The sequence below is a fragment of the Notolepis coatsorum genome (assembly GCF_963971535.1).
Source record: "Notolepis coatsorum genome assembly, chromosome: 20".
NCBI classification, from domain to species: Eukaryota; Metazoa; Chordata; class Actinopteri; order Aulopiformes; family Paralepididae; genus Notolepis; species Notolepis coatsorum.
In genome coordinates this window covers 5,151,340-5,168,839 of record NC_140184.1, presented here as the reverse complement: position 1 = coordinate 5,168,839, position 17,500 = coordinate 5,151,340, and the positions used below count along the sequence as shown (strand labels likewise).

Here is a 17,500-nt window from a genome sequence, read left to right as displayed (position 1 = left end):
TGATACTGTTGTGTATTGTATTGCTGACTCTGTACAATTGGCCATTGAGAACTTGCAACTTTCCTTTATTACCCTCCAGGAAGCTCTTTACACATATCTACCGTAAGTGGTTCTAGCATTGAGAGAGTCACTGAATAGCAATATCTTGGTGTGTGGATGAGAAATTTACATTTAAATTCCATGTGGACAAAGTTGCAATAGGAAATTGGCTTCCTGTACAGAAATAGAACCAGCTTTCCTTTGATTAGTAGGAAGAGAGTTGTCGAAGCAGTTTTCTTATCAGTCCTGGACTAATTGACATAATTTATAGGCATGCTGCAGCCTCAACCCTTAAATCCTTGGACTCTGTCTATCACTCTGCCCTCAGATTCATCACTAATGATAGATACGACACTCATCACTGTGTCATTTATGAGAAGGTTGGTTATTCTGAGCTGACTGAGAGGCACAACAAACACTGGTAATTGTTCATTTTGAAGGCCCTTATTAGTAAGCTACCTCCTTATACTACATCATTATTGGTAAGCTACCTCCTTATACTACATCATTATTGGTAAGCTACCTCCTTATACTACATCATTATTGGTAAGCTACCTCCTTATACTACATCATTATTGGTAAGCTACCTCCTTATACTAAATCATTATTGGTAAGCTACCTCCTTATACTACATCATTATTGGTAAGCTACCTAAGAGTGTACTGTACATACAGAGTTAAGAGTGTACTGTACATACAGAGTTAAGTGTGTACTGTACAATACATATAGTTAAGTGTACTGTACATACATAGTTAAGTGTGTAATGTACATACAGAGTTAAGTGTACTGTACTGTACAATACAGAGTTAAGAGTGTACTGTACATACAGAGTTAAGTGTGTACTGTACAATACATATAGTTAAGTGTACTGTACATACATAGTTAAGTGTGTACTGTACATACAGAGTTAAGTGTACTGTACTGTACATACAGAGTTAAGTGTACTGTACTGTACAATACAGAGTTAAGTGTGTACTGTACATACAGAGTTAAGTGTACTGTACTGTACAATACAGAGTTAAGTGTGTACTGTACATACAGAGTTAAGTGAGTACTGTACATACAGAGTTAAGTGTACTGTACTGTACATACAGAGTTAAGAGTGTACTGTACATACAGAGTTAAGAGTGTACTGTACATACAGAGTTAAGTGTACTGTGCTGTACATACAGAGTTAAGTGTGTACTGTACATACAGAGTTAAGTGTACTGTACATACAGAGTTAAGTGTGTACTGTACATACAGAGTTAAGTGTACTGTACATACAGAGTTAAGTGTGTACTGTACATACAGAGTTAAGTGTACTGTACATACAGAGTTAAGTGTACTGTGCTGTACATACAGAGTTAAGTGTACTGTGCTGTACATACAGAGTTAAGTGTACTGTGCTGTACATACAGAGTTAAGTGTGTACTGTACATACAGAGTTAAGTGAGTACTGTACATACAGAGTTAAGTGTACTGTACTGTACACACTTAACTCTGTATTGTACAGTACAGTACACTTAACTCTGTATGTACAGTACACTCTTAACTCTGTATGTACAGTACACTCTTAACTCTGTATGTACAGTACACTCTTAACTCTGTATGTACAGTACACACTTAACTCTGTATGTACAGTACACTCTTAACTCTGTATGTACAGTACACACTTAACTCTGTATGTACAGTACTCACTTAACTCTGTATGTACAGTACAGTACACTTAACTCTGTATGTACAGTACACACTTAACTCTGTATGTACAGTACACTCTTAACTCTGTATGTACAGTACACACTTAACTCTGTATGTACAGTACACTCTTAACTCTGTATGTACAGTACACACTTAACTCTGTATGTACAGTACACTCTTAACTCTGTATGTACAGTACACTCTTAACTCTGTATGTACAGTACACTCTTAACTCTGTATGTACAGTACACTCTTAACTCTGTATGTACAGTACAGTACACTCTTAACTCTGTATGTACAGTACACACTTAACTCTGTATGTACAGTACACACTTAACTCTGTATGTACAGTACACTCTTAACTCTGTATGTACAGTACAGTACACTTAACTCTGTATGTACAGTACACTCTTAACTCTGTATGTACAGTACACTCTTAACTCTGTATGTACAGTACACACTTAACTCTGTATGTACAGTACACTCTTAACTCTGTATGTACAGTACACTCTTAACTCTGTATGTACAGTACACTCTTAACTCTGTATGTACAGTACACTCTTAACTCTGTATGTACAGTACACTCTTAACTCTGTATGTACAGTACACACTTAACTCTGTATGTACAGTACACTCTTAACTCTGTATGTACAGTACACACTTAACTCTGTATGTACAGTACACACTTAACTCTGTATGTACAGTACACTCTTAACTCTGTATGTACAGTACACTCTTAACTCTGTATGTACAGTACACTCTTAACTCTGTATGTACAGTACACTCTTAACTCTGTATGTACAGTACACTCTTAACTCTGTATGTACAGTACAGTACACTCTTAACTCTGTATGTACAGTACACACTTAACTCTGTATGTACAGTACACACTTAACTCTGTATGTACAGTACACTCTTAACTCTGTATGTACAGTACAGTACACTTAACTCTGTATGTACAGTACACTCTTAACTCTGTATGTACAGTACACTCTTAACTCTGTATGTACAGTACACACTTAACTCTGTATGTACAGTACACTCTTAACTCTGTATGTACAGTACACTCTTAACTCTGTATGTACAGTACACTCTTAACTCTGTATGTACAGTACACTCTTAACTCTGTATGTACAGTACACTCTTAACTCTGTATGTACAGTACACACTTAACTCTGTATGTACAGTACACTCTTAACTCTGTATGTACAGTACACACTTAACTCTGTATGTACAGTACACACTTAACTCTGTATGTACAGTACACTCTTAACTCTGTATGTACAGTACACTCTTAACTCTGTATGTACAGTACACTCTTAACTCTGTATGTACAGTACACTCTTAACTCTGTATGTACAGTACACACTTAACTCTGTATGTACAGTACACTCTTAACTCTGTATGTACAGTACACACTTAACTCTGTATGTACAGTACACTCTTAACTCTGTATGTACAGTACACTCTTAACTCTGTATGTACAGTACACTCTTAACTCTGTATGTACAGTACACTCTTAACTCTGTATGTACAGTACACACTTAACTCTGTATGTACAGTACACACTTAACTCTGTATGTACAGTACACTCTTAACTCTGTATGTACAGTACACTCTTAACTCTGTATGTACAGTACACTCTTAACTCTGTATGTACAGTACACACTTAACTCTGTATGTACAGTACACTCTTAACTCTGTATGTACAGTACACTCTTAACTCTGTATGTACAGTACACTCTTAACTCTGTATGTACAGTACACTCTTAACTCTGTATGTACAGTACACACTTAACTCTGTATGTACAGTACACTCTTAACTCTGTATTGTACAGTACAGTACACTTAACTCTGTATGTACAGTACACACTTAACTCTGTATGTACAGTACACTCTTAACTCTGTATGTACAGTACACTCTTAACTCTGTATGTACAGTACACTCTTAACTCTGTATGTACAGTACACTCTTAACTCTGTATGTACAGTACACTCTTAACTCTGTATGTACAGTACACACTTAACTCTGTATGTACAGTACACTCTTAACTCTGTATGTACAGTACACTCTTAACTCTGTATGTACAGTACACTCTTAACTCTGTATGTACAGTACACTCTTAACTCTGTATGTACAGTACAGTACACTTAACTCTGTATGTACAGTACACTCTTAACTCTGTATGTACAGTATACACTTAACTCTGTATGTACAGTACACTCTTAACTCTGTATGTACAGTACAGTACACTTAACTCTGTATGTACAGTACACTCTTAACTCTGTATGTACAGTATACACTTAACTCTGTATGTACAGTACACTCTTAACTCTGTATGTACAGTACACACTTAACTCTGTATGTACAGTACACACTTAACTCTGTATGTACAGTACAGTACACTTAACTCTGTATGTACAGTACACACTTAACTCTGTATGTACAGTACACACTTAACTCTGTATGTACAGTACACTCTTAACTCTGTATGTACAGTACACTCTTAACTCTGTATGTACAGTACACTCTTAACTCTGTATGTACAGTACACTCTTAACTCTGTATGTACAGTACACACTTAACTCTGTATGTACAGTACACACTTAACTCTGTATGTACAGTACACACTTAACTCTGTATGTACAGTACACTCTTAACTCTGTATGTACAGTACACACTTAACTCTGTATGTACAGTACACACTTAACTCTGTATGTACAGTACACACTTAACTCTGTATGTACAGTACACACTTAACTCTGTATGTACAGTACACACTTAACTATGTATGTACAGTACACTCTTAACTCTGTATGTACAGTACACACTTAACTCTGTATGTACAGTACACTCTTAACTCTGTATGTACAGTACACACTTAACTCTGTATGTACAGTACACACTTAACTCTGTATGTACAGTACACTCTTAACTCTGTATGTACAGTACTCACTTAACTCTGTATGTACAGTACTCTCTTAACTCTGTATGTACAGTACACACTTAACTGTATGTACAGTACACACTTAACTCTGTATGTACAGTACACTCTTAACTCTGTATGTACAGTACACTCTTAACTCTGTATGTACAGTACACACTTAACTCTGTATGTACAGTACACACTTAACTCTGTATGTACAGTACACACTTAACTCTGTATGTACAGTACACACTTAACTCTGTATGTACAGTACACTCTTAACTCTGTATGTACAGTACACTCTTAACTGTATGTACAGTACACACTTAACTCTGTATGTACAGTACACACTTAACTCTGTATGTACAGTACACTCTTAACTCTGTATGTACAGTACACACTTAACTCTGTATGTACAGTACACACTTAACTCTGTATGTACAGTACACTCTTAACTCTGTATGTACAGTACACTCTTAACTGTATGTACAGTACACACTTAACTCTGTATGTACAGTACACACTTAACTCTGTATGTACAGTACACTCTTAACTCTGTATGTACAGTACACACTTAACTCTGTATGTACAGTACACACTTAACTCTGTATGTACAGTACACACTTAACTCTGTATGTACAGTACACACTTAACTCTGTATGTACAGTACACACTTAACTCTGTATGTACAGTACACACTTAACGCTGTATGTACAGTACACTCTTAACTCTGTATGTACAGTACACTCTTACTGATTAACTAGAAACTGTACATTGTAACGCAACGTTATATAATGTTATTTCGCATTTTTATTCATAACGTTATTCCGCGTGACAACACTGTACATCAGTGGAGGCTGCTGACCAAATTTGTAGGTGAAGCACAAATTATTATATATATTATTATATTTTTTAAACATCCCCAACGCTGCAACACCCCCATTCCTCCCAGGTGTCAGGCTCCTCATTCGCTTCCATTCATTACGTTTATATAGAGAGATGATAAATTAATTAAACGTAAAAAAAAATAAAAAAATTGTAGTGAATCGAACTTGTCACAAACTGACCAGCAGCTCCACAGCAAGCTGACGAACGAGTTGAGCTATTGGTCGATATTAAAACCGAGTGACGAATGTATAATTTACACTTGTGCCAATTGCCTACTTATTATTAAGATAGGTATTGCGCGAGCGTTGCTTGGTTAACCTGCGTGGTTATTATGTAGGGGGGATTACGAATGCATAATGCCGCGGCAACCTATTAATATTACCTATGCGACCTACAGTATGGCACACATTAAAGATGGCGGCTTGCGTTCTGAACGAGCGTATTTGCGAAGGAGAGCGCTCTGCCGCGGGGGCGTGCTAGGCGTGGTCACGTGGGACGCTAAACGCAAGTAGGTTACCTTAAGTGTTCACGCCGCCCCTCTAGCTCATGGAATGAACTCCAACGGTCCTTAAAGCTTGAGATTCTCCCCTCTGTCGCAGAGTTTAAAACCCTGATCTCCAACCACTGTCAATCAAGTTGTACATGTTTTAATTGATTGTTGTCTTGTCTTATTGTTATAATTTTATATGCTGTGTGATCTTATATGCCTTTTTTTTTTTTGCTTAACTCTGACTTTGCGTGACTGTAAACGAGGGACGCCTCAGTTGCCTTTCGAGTTTAAATAAACATTTACCCACCTGTAACGGTATTCTGCGATGCTCACTGTTTACTGATAGGCGTCTGCTCCTCTCTAATTGATTTGAGCTGGCTACTTTATAATTTAACACCGCCACTGTGCTGCAAAACGGTCCCTTGCAAGGTTATCACCACGAGGTGGCTCTTAAATAGTATGCCCTTGTTTGTCTGCGCTCGGCAGCGTGTTTGGAAACTGATTATGTCAAGATATCCCGTTTAGAGAGAGAAGCCCTTTTAAATATTGGAGAGAGTAAAAATTAACTGGTAGTATTAATTAGAGTGCAGCTTCAGATGAAGATGACAGTGGGAATGATTTGCTCATGATAAGTGCCTTAAGACGCTCTTTACTCGACCCACCCGCTCGCTATCTCCCGAGGCTAACTTGCCTCCTCTCTGATCTCTACTCACATCATAGACATATTTGAAACCGATTCCATCGCCGTTAGGAAGTGAATTTAATACATCCCGTGGTCACATTCTTTACACTGTTTTCAGGCCCCCAAATGACAGTTAAAGTCAATGGTCCGTGATATATATATATATATATGCGCCATCAGGATGGGCAACGTGTACGAGTGTCTGGCCCTGGAATGTAATCTGTCTTGTAACGATATAAGGGGGAAAACGGCACTTCTCTCTCTCTCTGTACTTTCTGCACCCCTTTAACTCCCTAAGCTTACCCCACATTTAGCATAAAACGCCTGACGATTGCATACCCAAAGTAATTTGCGATTTATTATACTTTATACCTATAGCACTTATTCAGCGTGATTATCCAAAATGGCCGTCCACTTCTATTCATTCAGACGCGCGAGTCAAAACAAAGAACTTGTTCGTCTTCTTCTGCCCCCTTCTGGTTGCAATCAGGGATCGCTTTCGGAGCAGACGCTCCTTGCTTCTCGGGACCACAAAGTGAATTCCATCAGATTTACATCCTTACAATCACGTTGTTTCTCAAACGTACCGCTCTTGTCCGGTACTGCGGCAGCCCCAACCCCGCGCGCGCCCGCCACCCGGCCCTCGCTCCCGGCTTGTTGGTCTGGTCTGTAGTAACACCTATCTCTACTCTGACTCATCCGCAGGCACTCCCAAGGGGGTTAGATGTGTGTGCGTGTGTGCGTGTGTGTGTGTGTGTGTGTGTGTGTGTGTGTGTGTGTGTGTGTGTGTGTGTGTGTGTGTGTGTGTGTGTGTGTGTGTGTGTGTGTGTGTGTGTGTGTGTGTGTGTGTGTGTGTGTGTGTGTGTGTGTGAAAATAAAATATTTGTATCAATAAGTAAAGGTGTGCCACAGGGTTCAATTCTAGGTCCTCTTCACTATTTACATGAATGATATTGTATCTTCGCTGAATGGTTGTCAAGCCCATCGGTACGCAGATGATACTGTTGTGTTTTGTATTGCTGACTCTGTACAATTGGCCATTGAGAACCTTCATTGAGAACCCCCCCCCCCCCCCCCCTCGTTCCCGGCGTGTTGGTCTGTTCCCGTAGTAACACCTCTACTCTGACTCCTCATTGGCAGGCACTCCTCCCAGGTGGGGCAGCCGGCCTATCGCAGCAGGCAGAGCCTGAACAGCCCGAGCCCTGGGGGTACGGAGATGGACCTTCTGGTGATGAGAGAGAGGCCCAGGAGAGGCATCCGCAACAGTGGCTACGACGTGAGTTTACACCCCATCACCCAGGAGGCCCCCCCCCTGGTTCCGCTCTTAGTCGTTTTTTATTTAATTATTTTTATTTTTTTTACATTTAGTCATTTAGTCATTTAGTCAAAAGCTGAACGCTTTTATCTAAAGCGACTTACAAGTTCTGTACGACAAGTCAGCAGGAAGGGTGTGACTCTTTCAGCTGAGTGACAATGTTCATCAAACAGTGTTGAAACTTGAGTGCTGCAGTGTTGAGTGCATAGTTGTAAAGACATATTAGTATAGTAGGAAGAGTGCATGATAGAGGACAGTAAGAAGGTTATTTTTCTTTATGAATTGTTTTTAAGATATTGATTGAAGAAGTGTGTTTTTAGTCGACGGCGAAAGATTGGTCGGGTTTCGGCTGTCCTGACTGTGGTGGGAAGTTCGTTCCACCGTTGTCGAGCGAGGAGCGAGAATAATCTTTTTGCGGTTAAATCAGTCAATAAGTGTGGGGCGGCGCAGAGGCACGACGGGGCGGGAAACCGTCTGTAGTGTGGTAGTGAAAGGTTAACCTTCTGTAGTGTGGTAGTGAAAGGGTTAACCTTCTGTAGTGTGGTAGTGAAAGGGTTAACCTTCTGTAGTGTGGTAGTGAAAGGGTTAACCTTCTGTATTGTCGCAGTGAAAGGGTTAACCCTTTGGTAGTATGGTAGTGAAAGGTTAACCTTCTGTATTGTCGCAGTGAAAGGGTTAACACTTTGGTAGTGTGGTAGTGAAAGGTTAACCATTTTGGTAGTGTGGTAGTGAAAGGTTAACCTTCTGTAGTGTGGTAGTGAAAGGGTTAACCTTCTGTATTTTCGCAGTGAAAGAGTTAACCCTTTGATAGTGTGGTAGTGAAAGGTTAACCTTCTGTAGTGTGGTAGTGAAAGGGTTAACCTTCTGTATTGTCACTGTGAAAGGGTTAACCCTTTGGTAGTGTGGTAGTGAAAGGTTAACCTTCTGTAGTGTGGTAGTGAAAGGTTAACCCTTTGGTAGTGTGGTAGTGAAAGGTTAACCTTCTGTAGTGTGGTAGTGAAAGGTTAACCCTTTGGTAGTGTGTTAGTGAAAGGTTAACGTACGGTTATGTATATAACCATAGTTATATGAACATAGTGACGCTCAGCGTCATAGTGGCAATACTCTTCACGTCAGTACTTGCACTGAATACATTTTCACAATGTACCTTTATATACCATCATCTGTCTGGCCACACCCCCATCCGCTACCTACATAAGCAGGGGTGTGGCCATACCATCATCTCCTTCCCAATCTTTCACCACAAGGCAAGATCAAAGGGGCCACAGTGAGTCTGACGCTGAGCGTCACTATGTTCATATAACTATGGTTATATACATAACCGTACGTTATATTTCACATAGCTCTGCTCAGCGTCACAGTGGCAGCCCAGGAGCTGAGCAGAGCTTAAGCCCGACAAATGTACCCCACTGAGGCCCCCCACAACCATCAGAACCGGGGAGGACCCGAGCCCCCCCGACCCTCCCTATTGGAGGGAACCCTCCCTACTGGAGGACGGGAGGGAGACGGATCCGACTGCGCGAAGAGGAACTCAAGCAACTTAATGCACAGGGTGAGCAGACCGTGGGCTTCTGTTCTCCTTTCTTCATACTAAACAACCTAGCTCAAGTGCTGGTATACAGGCACTTCTTTGTGGTGAAAATTGAAGGAGATGATGGTATGGCCACACCCCTGCTAATGTAGGGAGCGGATGGGGGTGTGGCCAGACAGATGATGGTATATAAAGGTACATTGTGAAAATGTATTCAGTGCAAGTACTGACGTGAAGAGTATTGCCACTATGACACTGAGCAGAGCTATGTGAAATATAACCTTCTGTAGTGTGGTAGTGAAAGGTTAACCTTCTGTAGTGTGGTAGTGAAAGGTTAACCTTCTGTAGTGTGGTAGTGAAAGGTTAACCTTCTGTAGTGTGGTAGTGAAAGGGTTAACCTTCTGTAGTGTGGTAGTGAAAGGTTAACCTTCTGTAGTGTGGTAGTGAAAGGGTTACCTTCTGTAGTGTGGTAGTGAAAGGGTTAACCTTCTGTAGTGTGGTAGTGAAAGGTTAACCTTCTGTAGTGTGGTAGTGAAAGGTTAACCTTCTGTAGTGTGGTAGTGAAAGGTTAACCTTCTGTAGTGTGGTAGTGAAAGGTTAACCTTCTGTAGTGTGGTAGTGCAAGGGTTAACCTTCTGTAGTGTGGTAGTGAAAGGTTAACCTTCTGTAGTGTGGTAGTGAAAGGTTAACCTTCTGTAGTGTGGTAGTGAAAGGTTAACCTTCTGTAGTGTGGTAGTGAAAGGTTAACCTTCTGTAGTGTGGTAGTGAAAGGGTTAACCTTCTGTAGTGGTAGTGAAAGGTTTCCTTCGTGTGTAATTTGAGAACCACTGACTTAAATGAACTAAGATTAGGTTAAAGTTAGAGTTATGGTAAGGGTTAGGCCGGGGAATGGTTTAGGTCATGTTCAGGATTAGGGGCAGGGCTAGGAACACACCAATTCATGGGAAATGCAATGACGATAGCCTGTCTTCAGCACCTGTGGAGGCTGTGGGAGGGGGATCGGGGATGTTGAGTAGGGTGGGGGGGGGGGTAAAATCCAAGGAAAACATAAAGGAGCAGGCGGGAGGTTCACCAGGCAGGGTAGTCAAATAGAGACTGTGGTACAAGGGAGAGCACGGAATATCAATTGTTATCTAAATGGAAAAGGCTAACGGGATGTCTTTTATGGCAGGGTTGATTGGATATGATCCACTCCTGCTTGATTGAGACAGAGAGAGAGCTTGATATTGAGAGAGAGAGAGAGAGAGAGAGAGAGAGAGAGAGAGAGAGAGAGAGAGAGAGGAGAGAGAGAGAGAGAGAGAGAGAGAGAGAGAGAGAGAGAGAGAGAGAGAGAGAGAGAGAGAGGGAGGGTCTGGTAATAACTCAGGAAGTCACTGACTCATCCTCACAGCGTGCTGTTGACCAGGTGCTGACTGAGCTGGAAGTGCTTGTTTGACAATACTATTAAATCAGCATAGCAAACCCAGTAGAACAGTATTTATGATATCTATTAAATCGGCATAACACACGTAGTACAACTGTATTTATTATATCTATTAAATCGGCATAGTACAACTGTATTTATTAAATCAGCATAGCAAACCTAGTACAACTGTATTTATTATATATATTAAATCAGCATAGCAAATCCAGTACAACAGTATTTTATATATTAAATCAGCATAGTAAACCCAGTACAACAGTATTTCTTGATTATATCACTGTGTAGTGTGCTTAGCATTTAGTATATGTTCTGATACAGCAAAGGTTTAGTTTTGTGTTGAGTGATTGAGTGTGGTATTTAGCCTAAAGATCACAAAGATGTAATTGGTCGGTTGCTTCAACCACTTTGCTCCAGTTCGGTCTAAGGAGCAGCACAAGCCTCTAGGGGGCGCTAGCAGGGCTTTTAGATTATTGTGTCTTGTTCACACCACCATCTTAAAATACAAAGTATATCGTTAGATTTGGTTTAGATTGTAAATGTAAGCTCTAAAATCCTGAAATCGATATTGAGAGTACAAAGATCTTTGGTTTAGCCCTGCTGTTCCATAGACCACGCAACACTATTTTCAGCTCATGGGAGAGCGCAGGGGGGTAAAATGATATAAGTGGTTGTAGATACGGCTGTGGGGGTGCTGGAGACATTATCCAATATACTTTTTATATACGCCTGAGTCTCCTGAACACGGAGAACCAATCCTAAGTCAACCGGCACTTTCTGGGCCGAGCTATAGAACTTTTCCGCACCTACGGCTACTCCCCAACCGGCGCATGCGCAGATTGCCCAGGGATGGTCTCTGGACAATCCAGAGAGACAGTCAAGGCTCTAACCAACGTTCATTATTTTATCTCCCCGTGCTCTCCCATGAGCTCCGTGTAACAAGGAAGAGCAGACCACTGAGCTCATGGAGGAGAGAGCGGGGGGGGGGGGAAATGAATGAATGTGGATGAGACTCTTGAGATTAAGGGCGTTTTCACATTAGGAACGGCTGCTAACACTACCAATCTCGTTTCCGTTCCCGAGCACACTTGAGGGAGCAACACCCCGATACAGCAGGGGGCGGTATACACCTAGTTTTTTTTTGCGATCCGCCAATGAACACAAGAGTACACTTGTACACAAGAGTATCACGCGACAAGTCGTTAGATAAATAGTCAAAGCCTGTACAATGGAGTCGTCCTTCGCATCAAGAAATGCCTTTGTTATGCTAGTAAGATGCTACTCGCGTTCGTCAATAAGGTGAGAAACAGACCTATTCTCTTTTTAATTCCACAATGGACGGTCGAATAGTTATGACGTCGTGTCGTCGTCTCGTTGTTACAGCAAGCCTCTTCCGTGTTTGCTACAGTTGTGTTCACACTTGAATCGTTCCGTGCCCGGGGACGCTCGTTCCCAGCCCAGACGGTTATCCGTTCCCGGGGACGGAACGCAGCGTTCACACTACACGACTTTTGGGGCAATCGTGCTCGTAAACGGCCCCGGGTCCATAGTGTGAAAGCACCCTAAGTGGTTGTAGATACGGCTGTGGGGGCACTGGAGACATGATCCAATAGACTTTTATATGCATGAGTCTCCTGAACACGGAGAAACCAATCCCAAATCGACCGGACCGGCACTTTCTCTGCCGCGCTATAGTAACTTTTTCGCCCCTACTCCCAAACTACGCATGCTCAGATTGATGAACTAGAGTCCGTGGGCTATCTGCGCATGCAGAGTTCGGGAGTAGGGGATTTCAGATTACCGGAAGTGTTGCAGTGGTCTACTCTATATAGCACATCCAGCAGGTGTTAACAGCCTGTGCTTTGTGCCACATGCCGTATGTTACATTAAAGCCAAGGCTGCTTAAAAACATGCTGATGCTCAAAGTCAAGCGCGTGGCGACGCAGGTTCCGTAATTCAGCCTCACGCCGCAATACGAGTGGCTCTTTAAAACGACGCGGTCTAATGCTGTCGCTCAGGTAGAGAAACATGTGATTGATGAACAACGTGCCAAAATGAATGCATGTAAGAGATTCATGGGCGTTCAGCCGGCGGGTGAATCTGTGCATTCACAAAATGTGAGCCATTGTCCTGTGTGACCACAGCCACCCTGTGTCTCCCTCGTCCACAAGCCGTGACGATGCTGCCACCAAGTGGTGAGTTTAAACATTGCACCCGTGTTAACAAGCAAAACAGGCAGGCGGATATATCACACATACTGTAGGTGCTCGTGAATGAATGAATGAATGAAAACTTTATTTAACAGATTGCAGAATGGGTACAATACAGTACGGCTCAATACATACAATTGTTAAGGGGATGCAGACCTGAGAAAGACTTTGTCTTGTTTCCATCAGGGTCCCCCATTTTCAATTCATATAGACATATATGACATACATGACATACAGATAGTCAGTACTGCTACATCTATACATTTATGACATACCAGATTTGCAAATACAGTACTGTTTGTGATACAGAAGGAGTCAAGAAAAGGGAGTATATACATTTGACGTAGAAACTGTACATTGGAGGAGGTTGGGTGGGGGGGGGTTGGGTACATTGGGATATTGACAACCATACTGGGTAATTTACATTGGAGGTGGTTGGGGGGGGGGGGGGGGGGGGGCGGGGGGCACACTGTATAAACAAGTAACACTGTACATTGAGGGGGGGGGGGAGGAGACACTGTACAAACAAACACAATTGTACATTGAACTATTGACAAAACCATACTAGGTAAATGACTGTACATTGGAGGGGGTTGGAATGATTGATTGGGTTAGGATATTTACAGGGGCCAGTGTTGAATTGCAGTCTCCCGTAGGTGTCCCTTGAGAGAGGTTTTGAAAGTGGGTAGTGATCCACATTCCTTTACAGCTTTGGGTAGGGCGTTCCACATTGATGTGGCATAATTGCGAAACGTGTTTAGTCCCTTATTTGAGCCGAATCTGGGTTTAACATGATTTGTGGAGCTCCCTCTGGTGTTGTGATCGTGGTATTCACTGACCTTTGGGAAGTATTTTGACATGTACATGGGTACCTTGGTCGTGTAGTGTATCTTGTAGACCAGGCCCATTGCAAGTTGTTGTACTCTGTCGTCTACTCTAAGCCATCCTAGGTTGTCGAAGTGGGCAGGGGTGAGGTGGGTTCTAGGAGTAAGGTCAAGCAGTAGTCTGACCAGTTTGTTTGAGATGTTTGTAATTTTGTTTTTAGCGCCTTTGAGGTGCTTTGGTACCATGAGGTGCAAGCATAGTCGTAGTACCCCTGAATGAGTGCTCCTGCCAGAGTCTTCAGGGTGTTCTTGTTTACCAGAGAGGAGATCCGGTACAAGAATCGAGTTCGTTGGTTGACTTTTTTTATTACATTGGATGCCATTTTGTCACAGGAGAGATTAGCCTCTAGGAATGGACCCCAGGTAGGTAATTTCATCTTTCCTTGTGACAATATTGTCACCCACTGTAACTGAGAAGCCGTCGGTCTTGCTGAGTTTGTTATTTGAACCGAAGAGAATGGACTCTGTTTTGCCCATGTGTAATGATAGTTTGTTATCAGCGAGCCATATGCAGATTCTGCCTAGTTCCGAGCTGAGGGTTTTTTCAACCTGTAACTTGTTCTTGTCAGAGACCAGCAGGGCTGAGTCGTCCGCAAACAGGAACAAGTTGCAGTCACAAGCTGACGACATGTCATTTGCATAAATTAGGAACAGTAGCGGTCCTAGTATGCTTCCTTGTGGAACACCACAGCTCACTGTGAGGGGGGGGATAGGGTACCGTTTACCTCCACCATCTGTTCCCTCCCCTCAAGGTAGGATTGCATCCAGCTCACTGATAGACTCAAAACCAATTGCTTTTAGCTTGTCAATCAGAATGGAGTGATTGACCGTGTCAAAGGCCTTTTGTAGGTCCAGCATGACCATGCCGCAGTATTTGCCTGCGTCCACCTCTTGTTTGATGTGGTCATTCAAATAGAGAAGGCATGTGTCAGTGGAGTGGGATGTTCTGAAGCCAGATTGGAATTCGTAGATTAGATTTTTTTCCGCTAGGTACTTTTCGACCTGTTCGTAGACTATTTTTTCCATGACTTTCGAGATGGAGGTGAGAATAGAAACAGGGCGGTAGTTGCCTGGGTCTAATTTGCTGCCCTTTTTGTGCAGAGGGGTCACCCTCGCAATTTTGAAGTCCTTGGGGACGTGTCCCTGTTTTATGGAGAGGTTTATTATGTGTGTGATGATTGGTGTGATGGCGGCTGCTGAGTCGTGAGAATCTAACAATATATATAATAACACTGGTTGCAAACCCAGGGTTGTTGCACAGAAGTGATATTCTCAGTTGACTGTGATAATTAATTGAAGTGATAATGAGGAAAATGTGCGAGACGTTAAAAAGGTAATTATTGTGGACAGAGAGAGACAGAGAGAGAGATGGAGAGAGAGATAAAGAGAGAGGGAGGGAGAGACAGAGATAGAGAGACAGAGAGAGAGAGGAGAGACAGAGGAAGAGGGGGAGAGAGAGGGAGGGAGAGGGAGGAGAGAAAGAGGGAGATATAGGGAGGAAGAGAGAGGGAGATAGAGAGAGAGACAGAGAGAGGAGAGACAGAGAGAGGAGAGGGAGAGAGAGGGTGAGACAGAGAGAGAGGAAAGACAGAGAGAGAGGGGGAGGGAGAGGGAGGGAGAGAGAGGGAGATATAAAGAGGGAGGGAGAGGGAGATAGAGAGAGAGGGAGGAGAGAGAGAGAGGAGAGACAGAGAGAGGAGAGGGAGATACAGAGAGAGAGGAGAGAGATAGAGGGGAGAGACAGAGAGAGAGGAGAGACAGGGAGTGAGATAGAGAGAGAGGGAGGGATGGAGGGAGAGAGAGGGAGATAGAGAGAGAGGAGAGACAGAGAGAGAGGAGAGACAGAGAGAGACAGGAGAGACAGAAAGAGAGAGAGCGAGAGGGGGGTGGAGGGAGAGGGAGGGAGAGAGATAGAGAGGGGAGAGACAGAGAGAGAGGGGGGGGAGAGAGAGAGGGGGAGGGAGAGAGGGGGAGAGGGAGGGAGAGGAATGGAGGGAGAGGGAGGGGAGAGAGGGCGATAGAGAGAGGAGAGACAGAGAGAGGGAGAGGGGAAGAGAGAGGGAGGGAGAGAGGGAGATAAAGAGGAGAGATAGAGAGATATAGGGAGGGAGATAGAGAGAGAGGAGAGACAGAGAGAGGAGAGGGTGAGATAGAGAGGAGAGACAGAGAGAGAGAGAGAGAGAGAGAGAGAGAGAGAGAAATAGAGAGAGACAGGAGAGACAGAGAGAGATAGGAGAGAGGGGGAGAGAGGGAGGGAGAGAAAGCGGGAGGGAGAGAGAGGGAATAAAGAGAGGAGAGAGAGAGGGATATATAGGGAGGGAGAGAGAGGGAGATAGAGAGAGGGAGAGACAGAGAGAGGAGAGGGAGAGGCCAAGACAGAGAGATAGAGGAGAGACAGAGAGAGAGACAGACAGAGAGGGAGGGAGATAGAGAGAGAGAAAGAGAGAGGGAGATAGAAAGAGAGAGAGGAGGGACAGAGAGAGGAGAGACAGAGAGAGAGAGATAGAGAGAGAGAGAGACCTTTGTGAGAGCCATCGATCACTTAAACAATATTATGCGTAATAAACGCCTCTCTGCTGGCCTCTCTGTTGGACACTGGGCAGCCCTGAGCGACGGAGCGGACGTGTTCAGCTCAGGTGTGGCTGCGGACTAAAGGTCCATTCATAATTGATAAGTTAAGATTCACGAGGTGGTGTTGTCTTTATATACATAATACATTTCGGGGGCCCTGCCGCTTCTCCTCCTCTCGCCTTGGACGCTTTCCGATTATGATACTGTTGCCGTGGCTACGTGGTCACATACTCACGCAGTCGGAATAATAACGAGAGGTGGACCATTTCTTAAAGATTAATAAATTAATAACAACAACACCGTGATCAACGCTAAGCCTTTTTTCACTTGAAAGACAAAAACGATTGATAGACGGCCGTACCGAAGGTTTTTTTTCCTTTTCATTAGCGGAGACGGCGTGCCAATTTACGTTTTTCGTGAAATGAACTAATTACATTTTGTGAAGAAAATGAGGACCCTCTTTCTGGGTGATTTTCTACAAGGTCTATGAATATGGATTTCTGTCTCTCTCTACTACAGTAAGTCATTGGTCTTTGTCCCCCACCCCGCTAGCCTCACCACTCTGCCCCCACCTCCTACTAGCTGTGGGAGGGAGGGAGGGGGAGGGAGGGAGGGAGGGAGGGAGGGAGGAGGGAGGGAGGGAGGGAGGGAGAGAGAGAGGGAGAGAGAGGGAGGAGAGAGGGATGGAGGGAGAGAGGGAGGGATGGAGGGAGAGGGATGGAGGGAGAGACGGAGGAAGGATGGGGAGGAGAGAGATAGATGGAGAGAGGGAGATAGGAAGAGAGGGAGGGAGGTAGGGAGGCATGGAGGGAGAGGGAGGGAGAGAGGGAGATAGGGAGGAGAGAGAGAGGGAGGGAGGGAGG

The 17,500-nt window shown here is 43.3% G+C and overlaps 1 protein-coding gene across 1 annotated transcript in view; it reads left to right on the top strand.

The window, feature by feature from the left end:
• The window catches only part of LOC311247279 (UPF0606 protein KIAA1549L-like), a gene marked incomplete at both ends in the record, with an annotated part of 170,423 nt that overhangs the window by 129,463 nt on the left and 23,460 nt on the right, over window positions 1-17,500 (top strand). The window contains one exon of the mRNA XM_084337639.1: window positions 7,847-7,982. Coding sequence (XP_084193765.1) covers window positions 7,847-7,982 — 136 coding nt within the window. The remainder of the gene's footprint in view (window positions 1-7,846; window positions 7,983-17,500) is intronic.